Source organism: Marmota monax, unplaced genomic scaffold (genome assembly GCF_021218885.2).
Source record: "Marmota monax isolate L192 unplaced genomic scaffold, Marmota_monax_Labrador192_F-V1.1 WCK01_AAM20220418_F8-fsc00553, whole genome shotgun sequence".
Taxonomy (NCBI): Eukaryota; Metazoa; Chordata; class Mammalia; order Rodentia; family Sciuridae; genus Marmota; species Marmota monax.
In genome coordinates, this window is record NW_026691958.1 from 293,436 (window position 1) to 309,864 (window position 16,429).

The 16,429-nt window shown below is 33.5% G+C and overlaps 1 protein-coding gene across 1 annotated transcript in view; it reads right to left on the reverse strand.

Moving 5' to 3' along the window:
* Positions 1-16,401, reverse strand: part of LOC124076640 (rap guanine nucleotide exchange factor 6-like) — a 54,305-nt gene extending 37,904 nt beyond the window's left edge. Inside the window, 7 exon segments of the mRNA XM_058572337.1 lie at positions 36-144; positions 2,228-2,431; positions 4,463-4,570; positions 7,509-7,673; positions 11,286-11,438; positions 12,001-12,159; positions 14,241-16,401. Of these exon segments, the coding sequence (XP_058428320.1) occupies positions 36-144; positions 2,228-2,431; positions 4,463-4,570; positions 7,509-7,673; positions 11,286-11,438; positions 12,001-12,159; positions 14,241-14,360 (1,018 nt within the window). The 5' untranslated portion in view covers positions 14,361-16,401.
* Between the last annotated feature and the right edge of the window lie 28 nt (positions 16,402-16,429).

Consider the following 16,429-nt stretch of genomic DNA (forward strand, 5'->3'; position numbering starts at 1 on the left):
AGCAAAGCTCAAACAGTATTTACAACAAAACTTACCAAAAATATTGGTCTTCACAGTTAGTGCAAGATGAGTATTATTCCTCAAAATTTCAAGGGCCTTTGCAAATGTAATATTCTCAAAATTCTGTCCATTTACTTCCATTATCTTAAGAGTATTTGAAAAATACAAATTAAGAATAAAATGTAAAAAGACAAAAGCTTAAAAGTTTATGCTGAAAAAGTACAGTAGGACTTCAATAAAATGTACCATAAGTAAACAACGGCTCTCTTTGTGAGAAGGTAGATGGGTATTTATTTTTTTCTCCTATATGGTTGCATTTTCCAAATTCTCTACTGTAAATTATATATATATATATTTTAAAAGTTCATTCACTTTAGGATAATAGTAAGGATTTTTTTTTTTTTTACAAAGATCACAGAAAAGTTCATAAATGAAAAATTTTGACCATATCAAATCATATCAAAAATTACCACCTGTGTGTATGTATAGTCAAATATCCTATGTGTAAATTTACTGCATTTAAAAGTGAAATAATTCATTTGAAAGTAGCTCTCTAAATATATTTAAAAACCTGCTGTCACTGATTGTATCAGGTAGCCAAACAATAAGAAGCATAACTGAGATAAGTTCTTTTTCATATGAACATCAAGGATTGCCCAATTTGGCTGTACCTCAGAATTATACAAGCTTAGTTTTAAAAAATGCCAATTCCAATAAAGAGTGATAGAGAAATATAATGAATAAAAAATAATCAACAAAGAGGAAAGATCTAGGGGACTGACATAAAAATTCCAAAAGGATAAGAAAGAATGCATAACAATACATTATGAAAAGAAAATTCTACAGAAGTAAAATTCAAGTTAAAAAAGACCTGCATCTCCTAAAACAGATAATACAGTATTATGCAAAAATAATAAAAATAAAGAGATCCCCTTTTTTGAGGGTGTGGGAGTTGCTTAAAGCCTCAGATCATCTCCACAGTAATGGAGAGGGATGATGGAAGAAGGGAAAGCAGATTAAATTTCATTCTTAGGAATTTGGGTGGCTAAGGTAGGAGGATTGAAAATTCGAGGCCAGACTAAGCAATTTAGTAAGACGCTGAATTAAAATAAAATCAAAAGGACTGGGGAGGTAGCTAAGTGGTAAAGTGCCTCTGGGCTTAATCTCCGGTACCAAAAAAGGGAAAAAAACAAAAACAAAAACAAAACAAAATCTATCTACCTACCTATCTATCTAGGGCTGGGGATGTAGCTCAGTGGTAGAATCCTCAAGTGTGAGGGAGGCTCTAGGTTTGACTACCAGTACCACTACAAAAAAACAAGAAACAAAAAACTCAAAAGTCTCTTGGGGCAGAAATCACCCATTGGTTATGAATCACTATTTTGAAGGATAGCATCTTTCAAAATAGTTTTTTATAATGTGAATACCCTTATCATATTAAAAAAGTGACAGTATGGTTCAGTTCAAAAGTAAAATAAAACCACATTTTAACTGAATGAATGAACAAGTTTTTGAACATGAAAAAGTAAGTTTCTCAAGTGAGTCTGATGGTATCTAAGATCTGGGAAACAACCCTCTGATATGCATGAGTATCATCTTAGAGAGCTTTGTTAAAAATACAAATTTAGAAACTTTATCATTTGAGAATGTAATTAATATGCCTGGAAGGACTAAGGTTAGCATGGGAATTGCGTTTTTAATGTAACAAAAGGTTATAAGTAAATCACATTTTCAAACCGCCTGCTCAGTAGTTACCTTATGTCTAAATGGAAGAAATGGATCATCACCAAATTCCTTTCAGTGTCTGATTTTTTCTGGTCCCTCACCTGACTCACTTGGCTTATAAATGTAGTATGTTATCATATGAACATTATTTAAGTTGATACCATCACTTATGGTAATCTTCAGCCACTTACATAAGAAGTGAAATGACCCTTCCTTCAAAACTAATCTTTGGGGTATGAGGCAGGCCCAAAGGAGGTCACGATGATGAGGCCTGGTCGAGCTGGTTCAAACGCTAGATCAAATTTTTTATTAACAGCAGTGGATATATAATAAATGTGTTTAAAAAATAAGCCATGTTAGAATACCACCTCTTAAGATGCACTCAGACAAATACTCAAACTGACTATATCTACTTAAGAAATATCGGATAAGAACAAAAATAACAGACAGACTATTGTGTTGATAAGATGGCTTTAATTTAAATGGTGAGTCATTTACTTACCTGATCACCACGTTTCAGTCCTGCATCAGCAGCTTTGCTACCAGGTTCTACTCCTTCAACAAAAATACCAAATCCCTTCTCACTTCCTCCATTAAGGCTGAAATTCAAAGGTGACTCTCGAGAAGCCTTTTGTAGCACAACCTGTCTCCACTTAGCCTTTGCAGCACAGGCGATATTCAATAACCTAAGATGACCATTCATTTTCTATAAAGTAAAAAAAAGAATAAAATTATGTCTATTCCTATAGGCTTCTAAAATCATCAAAAATTATTAAAATAAGAACTGTAAACATAAACTACTATTAATGAATTTTTACTATTAATACATATTATTAATTTTTACTATTAATTACTATTAATGAATTTTTTTAATCATGTGAGGTGATTAAAAAAAAAAAAAAAAAAAAAATAAAGGAGAGGGCCCGTCTACTGCAGTACACTCTTAAGAATAAGATGTCTGAGTACGATTTTAAAGATTTTTAGATAATCACAGGTTAGCAACTCAAGAGGTTGAGGCAGGAGGTTAGCAAGTTCAGGGCCAGTTTCAGCAACTTAGATAAGTTAAAAAGACAACTAAAGATCAGGGCTGGGGATGTAATTCAGAGACAGACTGCCCCTGGGTTAAATCCCTAGAACCATAACTACCACCACCACCAACAACAAAAGATTTCAAAATGTTATCTCATCCCCACAGGGATGATAAAAAATTACTTCTCATTCTCTGAACTTTCGTAATACAAACACCTATCTTGTTCATCTCATGACTATTGACGTTGGTGTGCCTCTATATCAGGTTCCCCAGTCCCTGTTCATTTCTCCCCATTTTACAAAGCAGATATGCTGCTGAGAAGTCTATAAGAACTAAGGGGTAAAAATTGGATCATATCTTCCAATTTTTTTCTTTTTCAGGCAACTCAAGCCACTAAGACTCTGAAGACTATAATTCTTGAGCATACGCTATGTGCCAGGATTGTTTTCGTATTGTTATTCATTAACTCACTACAATCTTCATACAATCTCATTGAAGTAGGGGCTATTATCTTTCAAATAAGTAAACAGGAACATAAAGGTTAGGCAACTTGTCCAAATTCACATATCGAGCAAGTGATGGAGTATGAATGTTAATTCAGGCAAACTGATTCCTGAGCTGTACTCTTTTAACCATTATACTACATTATTTATTTCCAAAAATTTCAAGCTGCTAGAAGCAGACAACCTAGTTGCAGCTGAATTCTATGTGACAAGGAGAATCAAATGTATTCATCAATAGCTACTGTGGAAGTTAAGAAGACCTTGAAGGAATTATCTTAAATACTATATATTTAGAAAAGGTGAAAGCACATGTAGCAGGGAGATCCACAAAGTCTTAATGTAGATCGGATATAAAAGATATGCACTGAAAGTTGCACATACTTGGAAAGAGCAGGACTGGAAGAAGAGAATACAACAAGGTCTGTGATAAAGAACTACAAAATAGTCTGGTTTAGATATAATCTATAGTACATAAGAAAAATCCTGAAAAAGTAGATGAGTGACATGAGTATAAGGTGAGACACTACTTTGGTAGAAAATATGGTGTACTGGGCTGGGGATGTGGCTCAAGTGGTAGTGCGCTCGCCTGGCATGCGTGCGGCCCGGGTTCGATCCTCAGCACCACATGCAAACAAAGATGTTGTGTCTGCTGAAAACTAAAAAAAAAAAAAAAAAAAAAAAAAAAAAAAAAAATTCTCTCTCTTAAAAAAAAAAAATATGGTGTGCTAACAAAGACAAGCAATATGCATTGTTTGTACTTTAATATCTATCTTTTGGACACACAGAATGGAGTAGAAGAAAACTAGAACTAAGACCATTTAGCAGGCTACTATAATAGAACAGGTATAATAAAATAATGAGCTCCTAAACTGGGAAGTAGAAAAGAAATGGCTGAAAAAGAGACCAAAAGCAAAGACACATATGTATACATAAATGCCTAAATCAGCAACATGGGTGACTATGGACTGATCCACATATGCCCAGTACTTAGAAGCCTGAGGAACTAAGAGATACTAGTCTTAAACTAAAAATGAAAAACAGAGTCTAAATGGATGATTTTTGTTTCAGCTGAGGTGACGGAGGATAAGCAGAATTACAGAGTTCTCATTTAGTATGCAGGATAATACAAAAGCCATTGCTGTTCTGAATAATTGTTCTCGCTGAGGAGCAGCAACTGTGAAAAAGAAATTCATTTGAGCCTTACTGTATCTTCCAGATTTTTTTCAAATTCTTCCAGAAACTGAGTCATAGCAGAATCACCTTCAAAATCATTAAAATGATTATTTACCCATAATAATACAATCCGTGTCACCTGAGGAAAGACAGAAAAGGCAGCATATGGTTATGAGAGGCATTATTTCTGAAAAAGTACATTCCAAAAACATGCCCCAAACTAAGGAAGAATAGAGCTTTATGACTAACCTTCTTCTCCCCTTCCTTGTATATAAAAAGGCTTGTTCTAACAGAGGCATGCTTTAGTCTAAAATTTTGCTTCCTTGGGTACACAAGCAACAAAGAACTCTGTGCATTCAGAAGATAAAAGTCATCTTATATTCTTAAAATGGAATAAATACATGGGATATGTATTTCAGAGCATCTCAAAATACAAACTTCATATCATAAAAGCTGGCAATCATATCAAAAAATAGTATAAGTGTTTCTATAGCTAAGAACATATTTAACCCCAAATTTTAATGAAAACAAATCTGATATTTCATTCATTGTAAATACTGTCAATTTTCAAAAATGGTGAATAGGTTTGTTTACTTTGCTCCATAGATTAAAAGTAAGCAAATGTTAAGTAGTAATATAGTTAGCAATGTAATTTTGAATCATATATTTTCAAAATTATGTAAAATGCACATGCACATAAAATTTACCATTTCAATCAATTTAAAGTGCACAATTCAATGGCATTTCACACATTTCCAATGTTATATGATTATCATCACTAACTAGTTTAGTAAATGCTTCCCATTCTGTCCTTTCTCCAGTCCCTGGAAGGTACCACTAGTCTACTTTTGTATGTATTTGCCTATTCTGGACATTTCATATAAAAAGAATCACGTAATATTGGCTTTTTGTGATTGGCTTCCTTTAATTAGTACTTTGTTTCTTTTTATGGATGAATAATATTTTATTAAATTGCTATATATGTTTTGTTTATCCATGATAAATATTAGTGGGACATCTGGACCATCCTCACTTTTTGGCTATGGTCAATATTGCTATGAATATCTGTGTACGAATTTTTGTTTGTGAACTGTTTTTCAGGTACATACCTAGGAGAAAAATTACTGGATTGTTTGGGTACTCTATGTTCAAATTTAGAAGAAATGTCAAACAGTCTTTCACAGAGGCTATATTATTTTACATTTCCATCATTAATATTGGGGGTGGGGTATCTAATTTCTCACATTCTTTGTTTTTAAATTTTTTTGGGGGGGGGTCTTTTTCCTTCTTTTTACAAATCCATCCCAGTGGATACAAAGTGATATCTCACAATGGCTTCAAGCTGTATTTCCCTAAGACTAATTATGTTGAGCATCTTTTTCATGTGCTTGATGGCCATTTATGCATTTTCCTGGGGAAATGTTTAAGTCCTTTGTCCATTTTCCAATTGTGTTATTTGTCCTTTTGTTGCCAAACTGTAAGAATACTTTATATATTCTGGATGCTAGACCCTTATCAGATATGATTTGCAAATTTATTCTCCCATTCCATGTGTTGTCCTGTATTTCTTGACAGTATCAGTTGATACAGAAAACATTTTAATTTTGATGCAATTCAAATATCTATTTTTTTTTTCTTTTGTTGCTTGTGCTTTTGGTGTTATATCTGAAAAACTACTGCCAAAACCCAGGTCATCATGATTTACTATTATCTTTTCTTGTAAAAATATTATACTTTAATCTCTTATATTGCCTCAATTTTTTTTTGTGGTGCTGGGGATGGAACCCAGGCCTTGTGCCTGTGAGGCAATCCCTTTACCAACTGAGCTGTATTCCCAGCCCCTCTTATACATTTTGAGTAAATTTTTATGAATGGTGTAACTTTGATAAATTTTGAGTAAATTTTTATATATGGTGTAAGGTAAGTAAGAATCCAATTTCATTCTTTTGCATGTAGAAATCTAGCTATTTCTAAATCATATTTTTGTTCAGTCTCTAGGCATGCCTTTATTTTCTCAGGAACCAAAGTAATTATAATTAATTCCAAAAAAAAAAAAAAAAAAGGAGAGGAAGACAAGTCTGTAGTTTTGCACACTTTAATCTCCTAAATAATATAATTCTACAGTTTAGTCAGGTGTGGGGGTGCACACCAGTAATCCCAGTGACTTAGGAGGTTGAGGCAGGAGGATCACAAGTTTAAAGACAGCCCTGTCTTAAAAAATATAAGGGGCTGGGGATGTAGCTCAGTGGTTAACTGCCCCTGGGTTCAATCCTCAGTATCCCCCCACCCCCAATGCCAAAAAAAAAAAAAAAAAAAAAAAAAAATCAACTTTGCCTTCATCTAACTTATTTTCTTTGCCATTATGATCCTCCTTTTTATTTTCTTAGAACAACTTACTTCCCACTAATTTGCTGAGGTATTACTAATATTTCCATTAAACTGTACATACCATGAAACAGGCAAAATAATCTATTTTAAATAGCAAATAACATTTAATGCAAATTCAAAGAAAGATTTAAATAAGCAGCAGGACAGAAAAATTAGGATTTAACATATTGTTTTTAAATGATTATAAAATATTTTGGTAAAATTCTAAAACACTTATGCAGCTTTTACGTTTCCTGAATTTAGAGCAACATCACAGCCTTATTTCAATTTTTGCCTTTTAAGATTCATGTCCAAAAAAAAAATTCATGTCCCCTTGAAACAGGCTATGCAATCATAAAAGTAGATAAGCAGATATATGTCTATACCAACTTACTAATTTTTTAGGTGAACTAAATTTTGTTATCAAAGTAAACATTTAATCTATCAACTGCAAAACGTTCATTAATAAAATGTAAATGCTGTGTGTGGTGGTGCATGCCTATAATCCCAGCAACCCAGGAGGCTACAGCAGGATTGCAGGTTTGAGACCAGCTTTAGCAAATTAGTGATACCCTCAAAATAAAATAAAAATAAAAATAAATGGGGTTGTAATCCAATGGTGAAATACCCTTGGGTTCAATCCCCAGTACTTCAAAACAAAAATTCTACATTAAAATCACTTTCACGCCCTTGATATTTTTAAAACCAACCTTATCCCTTAAGCTGTCAATCTTAAACCATTCCAAAAGCTTGATTCCAACATCCAAAGGACTTTTAAGAAATGTCCTATAAGTTAATAAGAAATCTTCTATATAAGTTGGGTCCACAATGGAATGTTCTTCTATTAAATGCATAATGAGACGCTCAGGTGTTGCCTAAAAATCCAAGGACAAAACGGAATCAATTAACTCCCATTGATTATTCTCCTTTATAGCCACTCCCTTATACAAATCCCCAAAGTAATTTCACCATTAAATCTTTACGCTGGGAGAAGCTAGTCTTTCTAGGTTGTAATGCAGCAGTAGAGGTTTAGATGAGAAAAAATATAGGAATGAGTACCCAAAACAGCATTTACTCAGCTGTACCTTTTTCCATTGGCATCCTCAGAATTTAACTGATTTATTCCTTGTGTGGGCTCTTACTGCCATTTCTGGTATAATGGGGGTACATAATGATTGTCCCAGGCAAAAGAAGGAAGAAGCAAGAGGTAAGTAAAAGAAAAGGAAAAAAAAAAAAAAAAAAAAAGAGGGCGGGGAGAAAGAAGAAAAAAAAAAAGGAAGCTTTATTTCAAATTTATTCCACTTCAAATTTTCTTCTGTCCCAAGCTGCAGGAATAATATATCAGTTCAAAAAAAGCCAGTTTTACTGCTGTTACTTCCTCAAATAGTTTCCTTCTACATTTTATCTCTGCTAGCTCACCATCTTGGGAGGAATGAGAAGTCCTATAGATAGTTTTTACAATCAGAGTTTTAAATGCTTGCCTGTCTGTAAACTTATCAAAAGAACACAAACAAACATTTACCATTGCTCCTCTTTGAGCTTCTGAATTAAATAAAACAGATGGTAAGCCTGATATAAAAATTAACTATTGCTCATGACCCCAAACTTCAATTTGCTTCATTCATTCAAACAACTTGTTGCTCAGAATAAATGTACATTAAACATACTTTAGTACTACAAAGTACTTATTTTATCTTTTTTAAAAAGGTGCCCACTGCTAACAAAGTATGTAAATCATTTCTCTGAAGGAAGTCATAAGACAGTATTTTCATTTAACTAACTTAAGGAACAAGGAGACCATAGATTATTCTTATTCTTCCACCCTCTAAAACACCAAATTGGCTTTATTATCAACGATGGTTTAGGGTCACTTAAATGTTGTTTTTAGATTATATATATTGGAAGTCATGGTGTAAACTGGTCAACATTGAACAGAGGCCATCATTTTGACTGGCTAAGTCATTGAGGCAGGGTCTCTTATAGAGATTAAGCTATACATTCTAAACTTTAAAGATGAGTCAGGTAATTATGAAGAGGCACATCACCATTATGTTTATTAGCAGCTGAGAAGGTAGGATGCTCACACACCAAAAGGTTGCTGTTTCTCCCTCTGGAGATGGCCCACATTCTCCCTTTAATGTGTACTACTTGCTTTGTCCCAGTGACTTTTCCCTCTCAAGATAGCCCACATTCTCCCTTAAATATGCCTCTGCTTTCCTAAATAAACCTCTATGTCTCAGGTGGAAGAAAAAAAGTTGGGATGCTGGATGAACACACAGAGGTGGCAGGCAAAACAGATGGTTCGCATGGTAGAGATTGGTTACAATAAGCAAATATGTAAATATACAGAGAATAACAAGAGTCATTGTTGGTGAATGTACTTATAGAAACAGAAAGAAAAAGGGTAGAGAAAACCCTGTACGGGGTGTAACACTGGATTGGATGTATCAGTATAAACCCCTAGATGTTTAACAGAAAAAGTAATAAATGGGCATGTATTTGTAATACATCCATCCATATATAGATTTCCTAGCTTTATCTGATGAGAGGATCTAAAAACAAAGGGAATACCCAGATATTGGTTCATAAATACCATCTTCAACTGGAAAGATCCTGTATACTCTGGGGGAAATAGCTGACTTCAAAATCTGGTGTAAATCAAGTTCATGATGAGCCTTACTATCTGCCAGAGAGGGACATGTCAAAATAATATAGGAGTCAGCTTAAAGAGGGCTTCACTGGCTAAATCTCACACAATTTGATCTAAGGAATAATACTGGTGAACACATAAGTCTATACTAATATTAATAAATGTAGAAGAAAAGAAAGCTCTTCTTTACAAAATGACAGTTTAAAAATATGCAAGAAATTATAGTAATAAGGTCTCACCATTCAGGCAAGAGTAGTCAGTCAGTCAGTGGAAGTAAAAACTTCTGGGTAGAAGTTCGTAACTATCCACGAACTAGAGGCAGTTTTATTGATACTATCTCAGAATATCCCTTTACCAAGTACCCATCAGTTACAAAGGATCAAATGGTAATTTTTACAGTGAAGAAACTAAATCTGTGTTCCTGAATGAGACATCAATGTGAGCAGGGCATCAAGGTTTATTTTACCATGGTGGAAAAGGTAACATCTTGTGGCCCCTGATGTGGTGTAATGAGAAGTGCATGTCATCATTTCTGTGAAATTCCTGCTGGGAAGGAACAACTTGAGTATGGTCATGAGGAAACACTAGACTGATCCAGGTAAAGGGTTATTCCTACAGGATATAAAATAGGAACAGACTGAAGTGACATGACAACTAAATCTGTGTTCCTGGATGAGATCCTAGACCAGAAATAAAAAAGTGGCAATGATGGGATTGCTGGTGAATATCTAACATGATTTTGGGGCTGAATCTTTCTGTTTCAGCAATGTTTAGTTCCAAACTTGGAAGGATTCCATGGTGTTTATGCAGGAGAGCATTCTTGCTTTTAGGAAATACATATGATATATTTAGAAGTGATGAGGCATTACTTTTTCCACTAATGACAATGGGGCAAATGAGTAAAATATTAAAATTGGGGGAAATCTGACTCAGGGAGATTTTGTATTGTTCTTGCAACTTTTCTATTATAACTTTGAAATTATTAGAAACATAGAAGTCCTTACAAAAAGACAAAGGAATTAAAATAAGAAAATATATACATGACCCTAAGGTCATTGATATGTTCATTTTTTCTCTACAGAAAAAGCTTAAAACCATCAGTTTTAGAGAGACAGCTCTGAGAAAGTCTTGATTCTAAGGAAGAGTGGGCATGATATCAGCTTTAGATCTGTCTTTCCGATTTATACTCCTCATATTAAATAAATTCCTCCATTTCCAATTAGCAACCAAGACTAGTCCAAAAAGACAAGAAGCTATGCATTTATTCTCTCCCTTTCGACTATATGGCTCTACTTTATATCCAGAGGCTTTTAAAGAGCAGAGGAGGAAGAAGGCAAGGAATAGGGGAAGGGGTGGGGGAGAGAAAGTATGAGAATTCATACTTAATTCTGTAACTGTACTAAAGCTTTTGATCTACCTCATTTAATCTTAATCAAGTCCTTCTGTATTACCACCATTTTTAGATTAAAAAAAAAAGTGAAATCAATGCCTATTTTAACTCTGCATTTTCATCTATGAGTCCTACACCTTTGTGGCTAATCCTTGAATTTCTATTGTTTCTAAATATAAAATACATTTTAGAAGAAAAACTGACCAGTATATTCCAAAACAATACCCATCCCCTATCCATGCTGATATGAAAGTTATTTTTCAACATTAAAATGGATAAAAACCAGCTTAGAAAAAGGCAAAAGAACGAATATATTGATTAAAATTAGATTTCAATGTGTTAGTGAAGTTATCTTGCACTATTTAAAAAAGGAGTTCAGAGCCTTTTTAAAAGCAAGTTGAAAACTTTATTCTATCAATATCTAGAATAATAAGTTAAAATACACACCTTGATTACGATGTGTCCTTTCCTGGTTCCGCTCCGGTCTAATTCGCGGTGCTCATGCACCATAACAATTTCTCCTTCTTCTTCAACTTTATGGGTATTTTTTTCCACATGATTTAAAATTCTCCAATAATCCTGCTGGGCTATGCAGACAAACTGTCCAAGAACAACATGGGGACAATTAATGAACCTATAGTACATAAATATATCACTATGCACCAAAGCAGAGCACAAAGGCAAGAAATCAAGCGGCATCAGTTCTTTCATTCAATCCTTTAAACTTTTAACAAAAATCAAGGTGAAACAATGTACACATAAAGAGACCGAAGAAGTCAAATCCATTTGAATTTTGCTCTAAAAGGAGAAGTGAACATCCACTTCTCTCAAAACTGACACTACACAAAGGAAACACAAAGCAGGAGTAAGTTAGAAACAAACAACTCTGAAGTTCCTATTTCTTTCCCTTGTTTAAAAAAGACTCTGAGCTGGCTAATATCAGAAAGAAATGCAACAAACTAGTAGTTACTTGGCACATTCTCTTAAAAAATTTATAGTTTGCTCAATCCCATAAATATTTTAGGCAGTTATAAGATTGAGTTTCCTTTATTAACAATGAGCTATTGAAACTCCTCATTCTCACATACAGTGATTTTATTTTAAGTGAGGAAAAAAATTAGGTTCAGCCATTTCAAATCAAACAAGCAAGAGAAAAGCTTACCTGACAATCATCTACTTTAGTTCTGACAATACCACGCATGTACTGCTTATCAAGAGTGGGAGTAATTCCAAAACTATTTCCCATAAAGAGATTTTCAACTTTTCCATCTGGATGATTAATTTCTACAGTGCCATTTAAAATGACATACCATGAATCAAGCTATAGAGAAAAACAAAGGTTTTAAGAATCTTTTAGAAGTGATAGTTATGTTAGCTTTGAACAAAAATCTATCAAAATATATAATTTGCATAATTTGAAAGAGTGAAAAAGAGAATCTGGTTATATTATTAAGCACTTTTAGTAACATTTTATGTTCCCTATTCTAGTCTGCACAACCACTGAAGTTTATTTTACACTTTCTTCTTTTAGTAACCAAAGGAAATCAGGAGCTTTCATGATTACCAAATTTCCTGAGGCAAAAATGTAATGTTTGAGAGCACAGATTTTTTGGAATTTTAATCCAGACCCTGCCACTAACTAGCCTGGTGACTTTTGGCATGTTATATAACCATTCTGAACCTCTTTTTTTTTTTTTTTTAACTGCTAAAATGGTCCTAACAATAGAATCTATCATAGAATTACTATATTAATTGAGTTATTTCATACTAAGTGCTTAGAGGTGTCTGACATGTAGTAAGAATACCAAAAAAGACAGTGATTAATTTAGAAAGACTAGGAAAAGCCTGAATTTTAAGGCATATCTAACAAAATAGAATGCTCAAAATTTCTCCTAAGGTTAAGAAGACAATGTCCTCATTTATATGGAAGAAATTAATGTTCCAGGGAGATATTTCTTTTAAAGGCCACTGTGTGTCAATAAAAGACCATTTAATTCCCTTTAATAAACAACCCTTCTTATTATATGGTAAACTTTCAATAGTTTTAATGTGACTTAAGGGAAAATCTAGGATTGTCAGTTCCAAAAGGTAATCAGTGTATAAAGAATTTTTTTTTTTTTCACAAAGTGTATTTTTTTTTTTTTTACTGTTTTAAATGTAAAATATACTCACTACTGAACTTGTGGATTACATAGGCTATTTGAGATTAGGGACTACCCATTTTTTTCCCACTACATCCCTGGGTCTAGAGCAGAAGCTGGTACACAGCTGACATACAACAAATTTTTGCTGATGGAACTGTGGGAAATTAAGACAACACAAAAAATTGTGGGCGTGGGGGGGGGGAGTCTGGCTTATTCCTCATCTGTGTGCATATCATTTTGAATAGTTAAGATATTTATATTATTCTGCTTTTTTAAAAAATTTAATGCTATACTCATCTATTCACCAAACTTTTTTGGGAGCACACTTTATGTGTAGAATGTAAAGAAAAAATATGTTAAAAAAAAAAAAAAGCTAGAGATTTGGCCCCTGCCCTCACAGAATTTCCATCAAATAATTTTAAAATAATGTGAGAAGTTGAGGGTGTAGTTCAGTGGCAGAATACTTGCCCAGCATATGTCATATTCTGTGGCTATGTAATAATTTGAATAACCATTTCTTATTCTTGGATATTTTGGGTCACGTCCAATTTTTACTATTAAAAATATGCTATAATGAACATCTTTTGATATTTAGAAAAATGACTTTCCAGAAATACTATACCAATTTTTATTCCTATTAGAAATAAATGACAATGTTCAGCAACTAACATCTCAGCATTAATCATTACTAACTTGATAAGAAAAATATCAAAACACTTCCTAACAATAGTCATACTTTCTAATCCCCCTGCATCCTTTCTCCACTCAGCTGCATCTATCTAAGCAGTTTAAAACACAGAATTGCCACATAAATGCCCCAATTGGGATTTGTCCAGTAGGAGGCAGTGGTACCAATACATTTGCCTCATTTTTTCATGTTAATATAGAGAAAGAAAATGGAGAATATATACATTTAACTTTATAAACATTTTAAACAATGATATAAATACATGAATACTAATTAAGAACCTTGAGAAATGAAAATAAATAATATTTGTTGAACCAAATTTGTTATCTATTTTGCACAAAATCCATTGCTAGGAAATAAAAATTAAGATAAAGTAAAGCTAAACAAAAAATTTCTCTCCTTAGAAATCATAACTACTTCAAATTTAAGTGTTCCTTCTAGCTCACTGTTCAGTTTAAATTTCAAAAGTGAGGATTTACACAAGGTTATGGAAATAAAATTCTTCTAAAAGTAAAATTAGTAGAAATTAGCATCCATACTAAATAATGTGACATTTATTTGCTAACCTACCTCTTGCCCATCCTCAAGAATAATAGCTCCAGCCTGATCCACCACTTCAAAAATCATCACTGAGCAGAGCTCTCTCCTTACAGACATGGTCATGTTTGCAAAAGCAGGAAGCTGGTGCATAAATTCAAGTAATTGTTCTATAAAAAACAAATTTTAGGATGATACATTAAAAGAGAATAAAATCTAGACTTCAATATCCAATTCCATAACTGACTTGTGAATTTATGCTGCTAGAGTAGAGAAAGCCAGATTACAAAGACCATTGACTGAAAAAAATATCAGTTATTTACTTTACATGTATATTCAGATTCATACATAAAATATGGGCATATGGAAAGATACCAGAATTTATAACCCCTAGAGAAAACAATGAACTCAAAGTGAGATAAAGCTGGAAGGCTTATCTAATTTACCTAGCCTGAGATGCCATTGTATTTTGGATTAGTGATGCCCTTAGACCTAACAGATTAATGAAAAAAGTCTTTAATCTTATTGGCTAGGGATTTTTCTTTCTTTTTTTAAATGTAACTCATCAATGCCAATAAATAACTGTTAGGAGTAACAAATGTGTAATGTAGTACAAGATTTGTCAAAGCAACTATGTACTACAATAAAGGCTGATGGGTTCCTCAGGCATTTTTTAGTATACAAACACATGAACAATAAAGATAAATACAAGGGAGAAACAGACTGCGGGTGGCGGAACATGCCTATAATCCCAGCTATTCAGGAAACAGAGGCATGAGGATCATGAGGACATGAGGACAGCCTGGGTAACTTAATAAGATCATGTTTCAAAGAAATAAGAAGACTGGGGATATGGCTCAGTGGCAGAGTGCTTGTCTCACATGTGGAAGACCCTGGCTTCAATTCTCAGTATGGCAGGGGATTAAAAGAAAAAAAAAAAAAAAGAAGCGTGGAAAGCAGTGACTTGGATCATGATTTGTGACTGCCTGTGTTTTCTCTGACCTGTACCTTTGTACAGATCAAGATTGCTCAGTTGCTATGGTGACACCTGGCTTGAAGAAACTGTGCAAAGGCATGGAGTTATATCAGTCTGGACCTTGAGCTCAGGCACCAGCTCCCAGGGATAGAGAACTACTCTGAGCATAGTTAGATAACGCTAATGTCTCCCCAGTGCTGCGTCCTTTAGTTTGCCTGCTTTGCAGAAACCTTCCCACAAATAACCTTTTGATAATAAAACCTATATAATAAATGTGCTGAGCTACCTCTGGGTCACTGTTACTCTATCAGAAGATGGTGTCCCACTTGGTACAACTTTCTATGTGTTTATCTATCTTTTCTCAATCCCTTAACGTCCCTTGCCAGTTTCTGAATTAATGGCTCTAGCAGAGAGGTAGTGGCAAAGAAGGAAGAAAGAAAAAAGGAGAAACAGATAGCTACCCAGAGGCTTTAACAGAAATAACCATAAGGAGCTCTATGCTCACAGAATAATTGGAAATACTTACATTTCAATTTCTAAAAAACTCTGAAGACAGCGTAGCATGTAATTCTTTACCATTAAAAATGCACTTTCAGGCTGGGGATGTACTCAGAAGTTAAGTGCTTGCCTAAGTATGTTTGAGGATTTGATACTCAACATTGCAAAAGACAAAAACAAAAACACCTTTCTCCATGACAAAAGTACTTCCAGTTTCTGTCCAGATAATGTTCTTATTAAATAATATATCTTTGGAATGGTAACGAATGTTCAAATATTTTGATCTTTACTGATATAAATTATGGCTGTTATTAGCAAGAGCATCTTATGATTTGAACAGCAATATGACTAGTATAAAAAGAAAATCTATGAGAAAATGTTAATTGAATCCTAACAATATATACTTGATGTTGAGTAATCCTTTGTTCCTCAAAGATAACATCAACATATTTAATATTCAACTTGCCAACTAATTATGTACTAAATTCTTTAATAAATTACACAGAGGAATATGCATTAAGTTTTACCCAAAAATTTAAGCTAGGAAAATAAAAATATGATTCTTGAAAAATTTTAAGAAGCTAATTCACAAACTTTGGACATTATTATTCTGTTTTAAATACATATGGACATGAGTTTAATGAAATTAAATTTTTGTTTTACAATCTGTGTCAGCTAATCTCAAAGATGGTTCTCAATGATCCAAGCCTCCTGATATTCATAGTTCTTTTATAGTTCCCTGAATTTC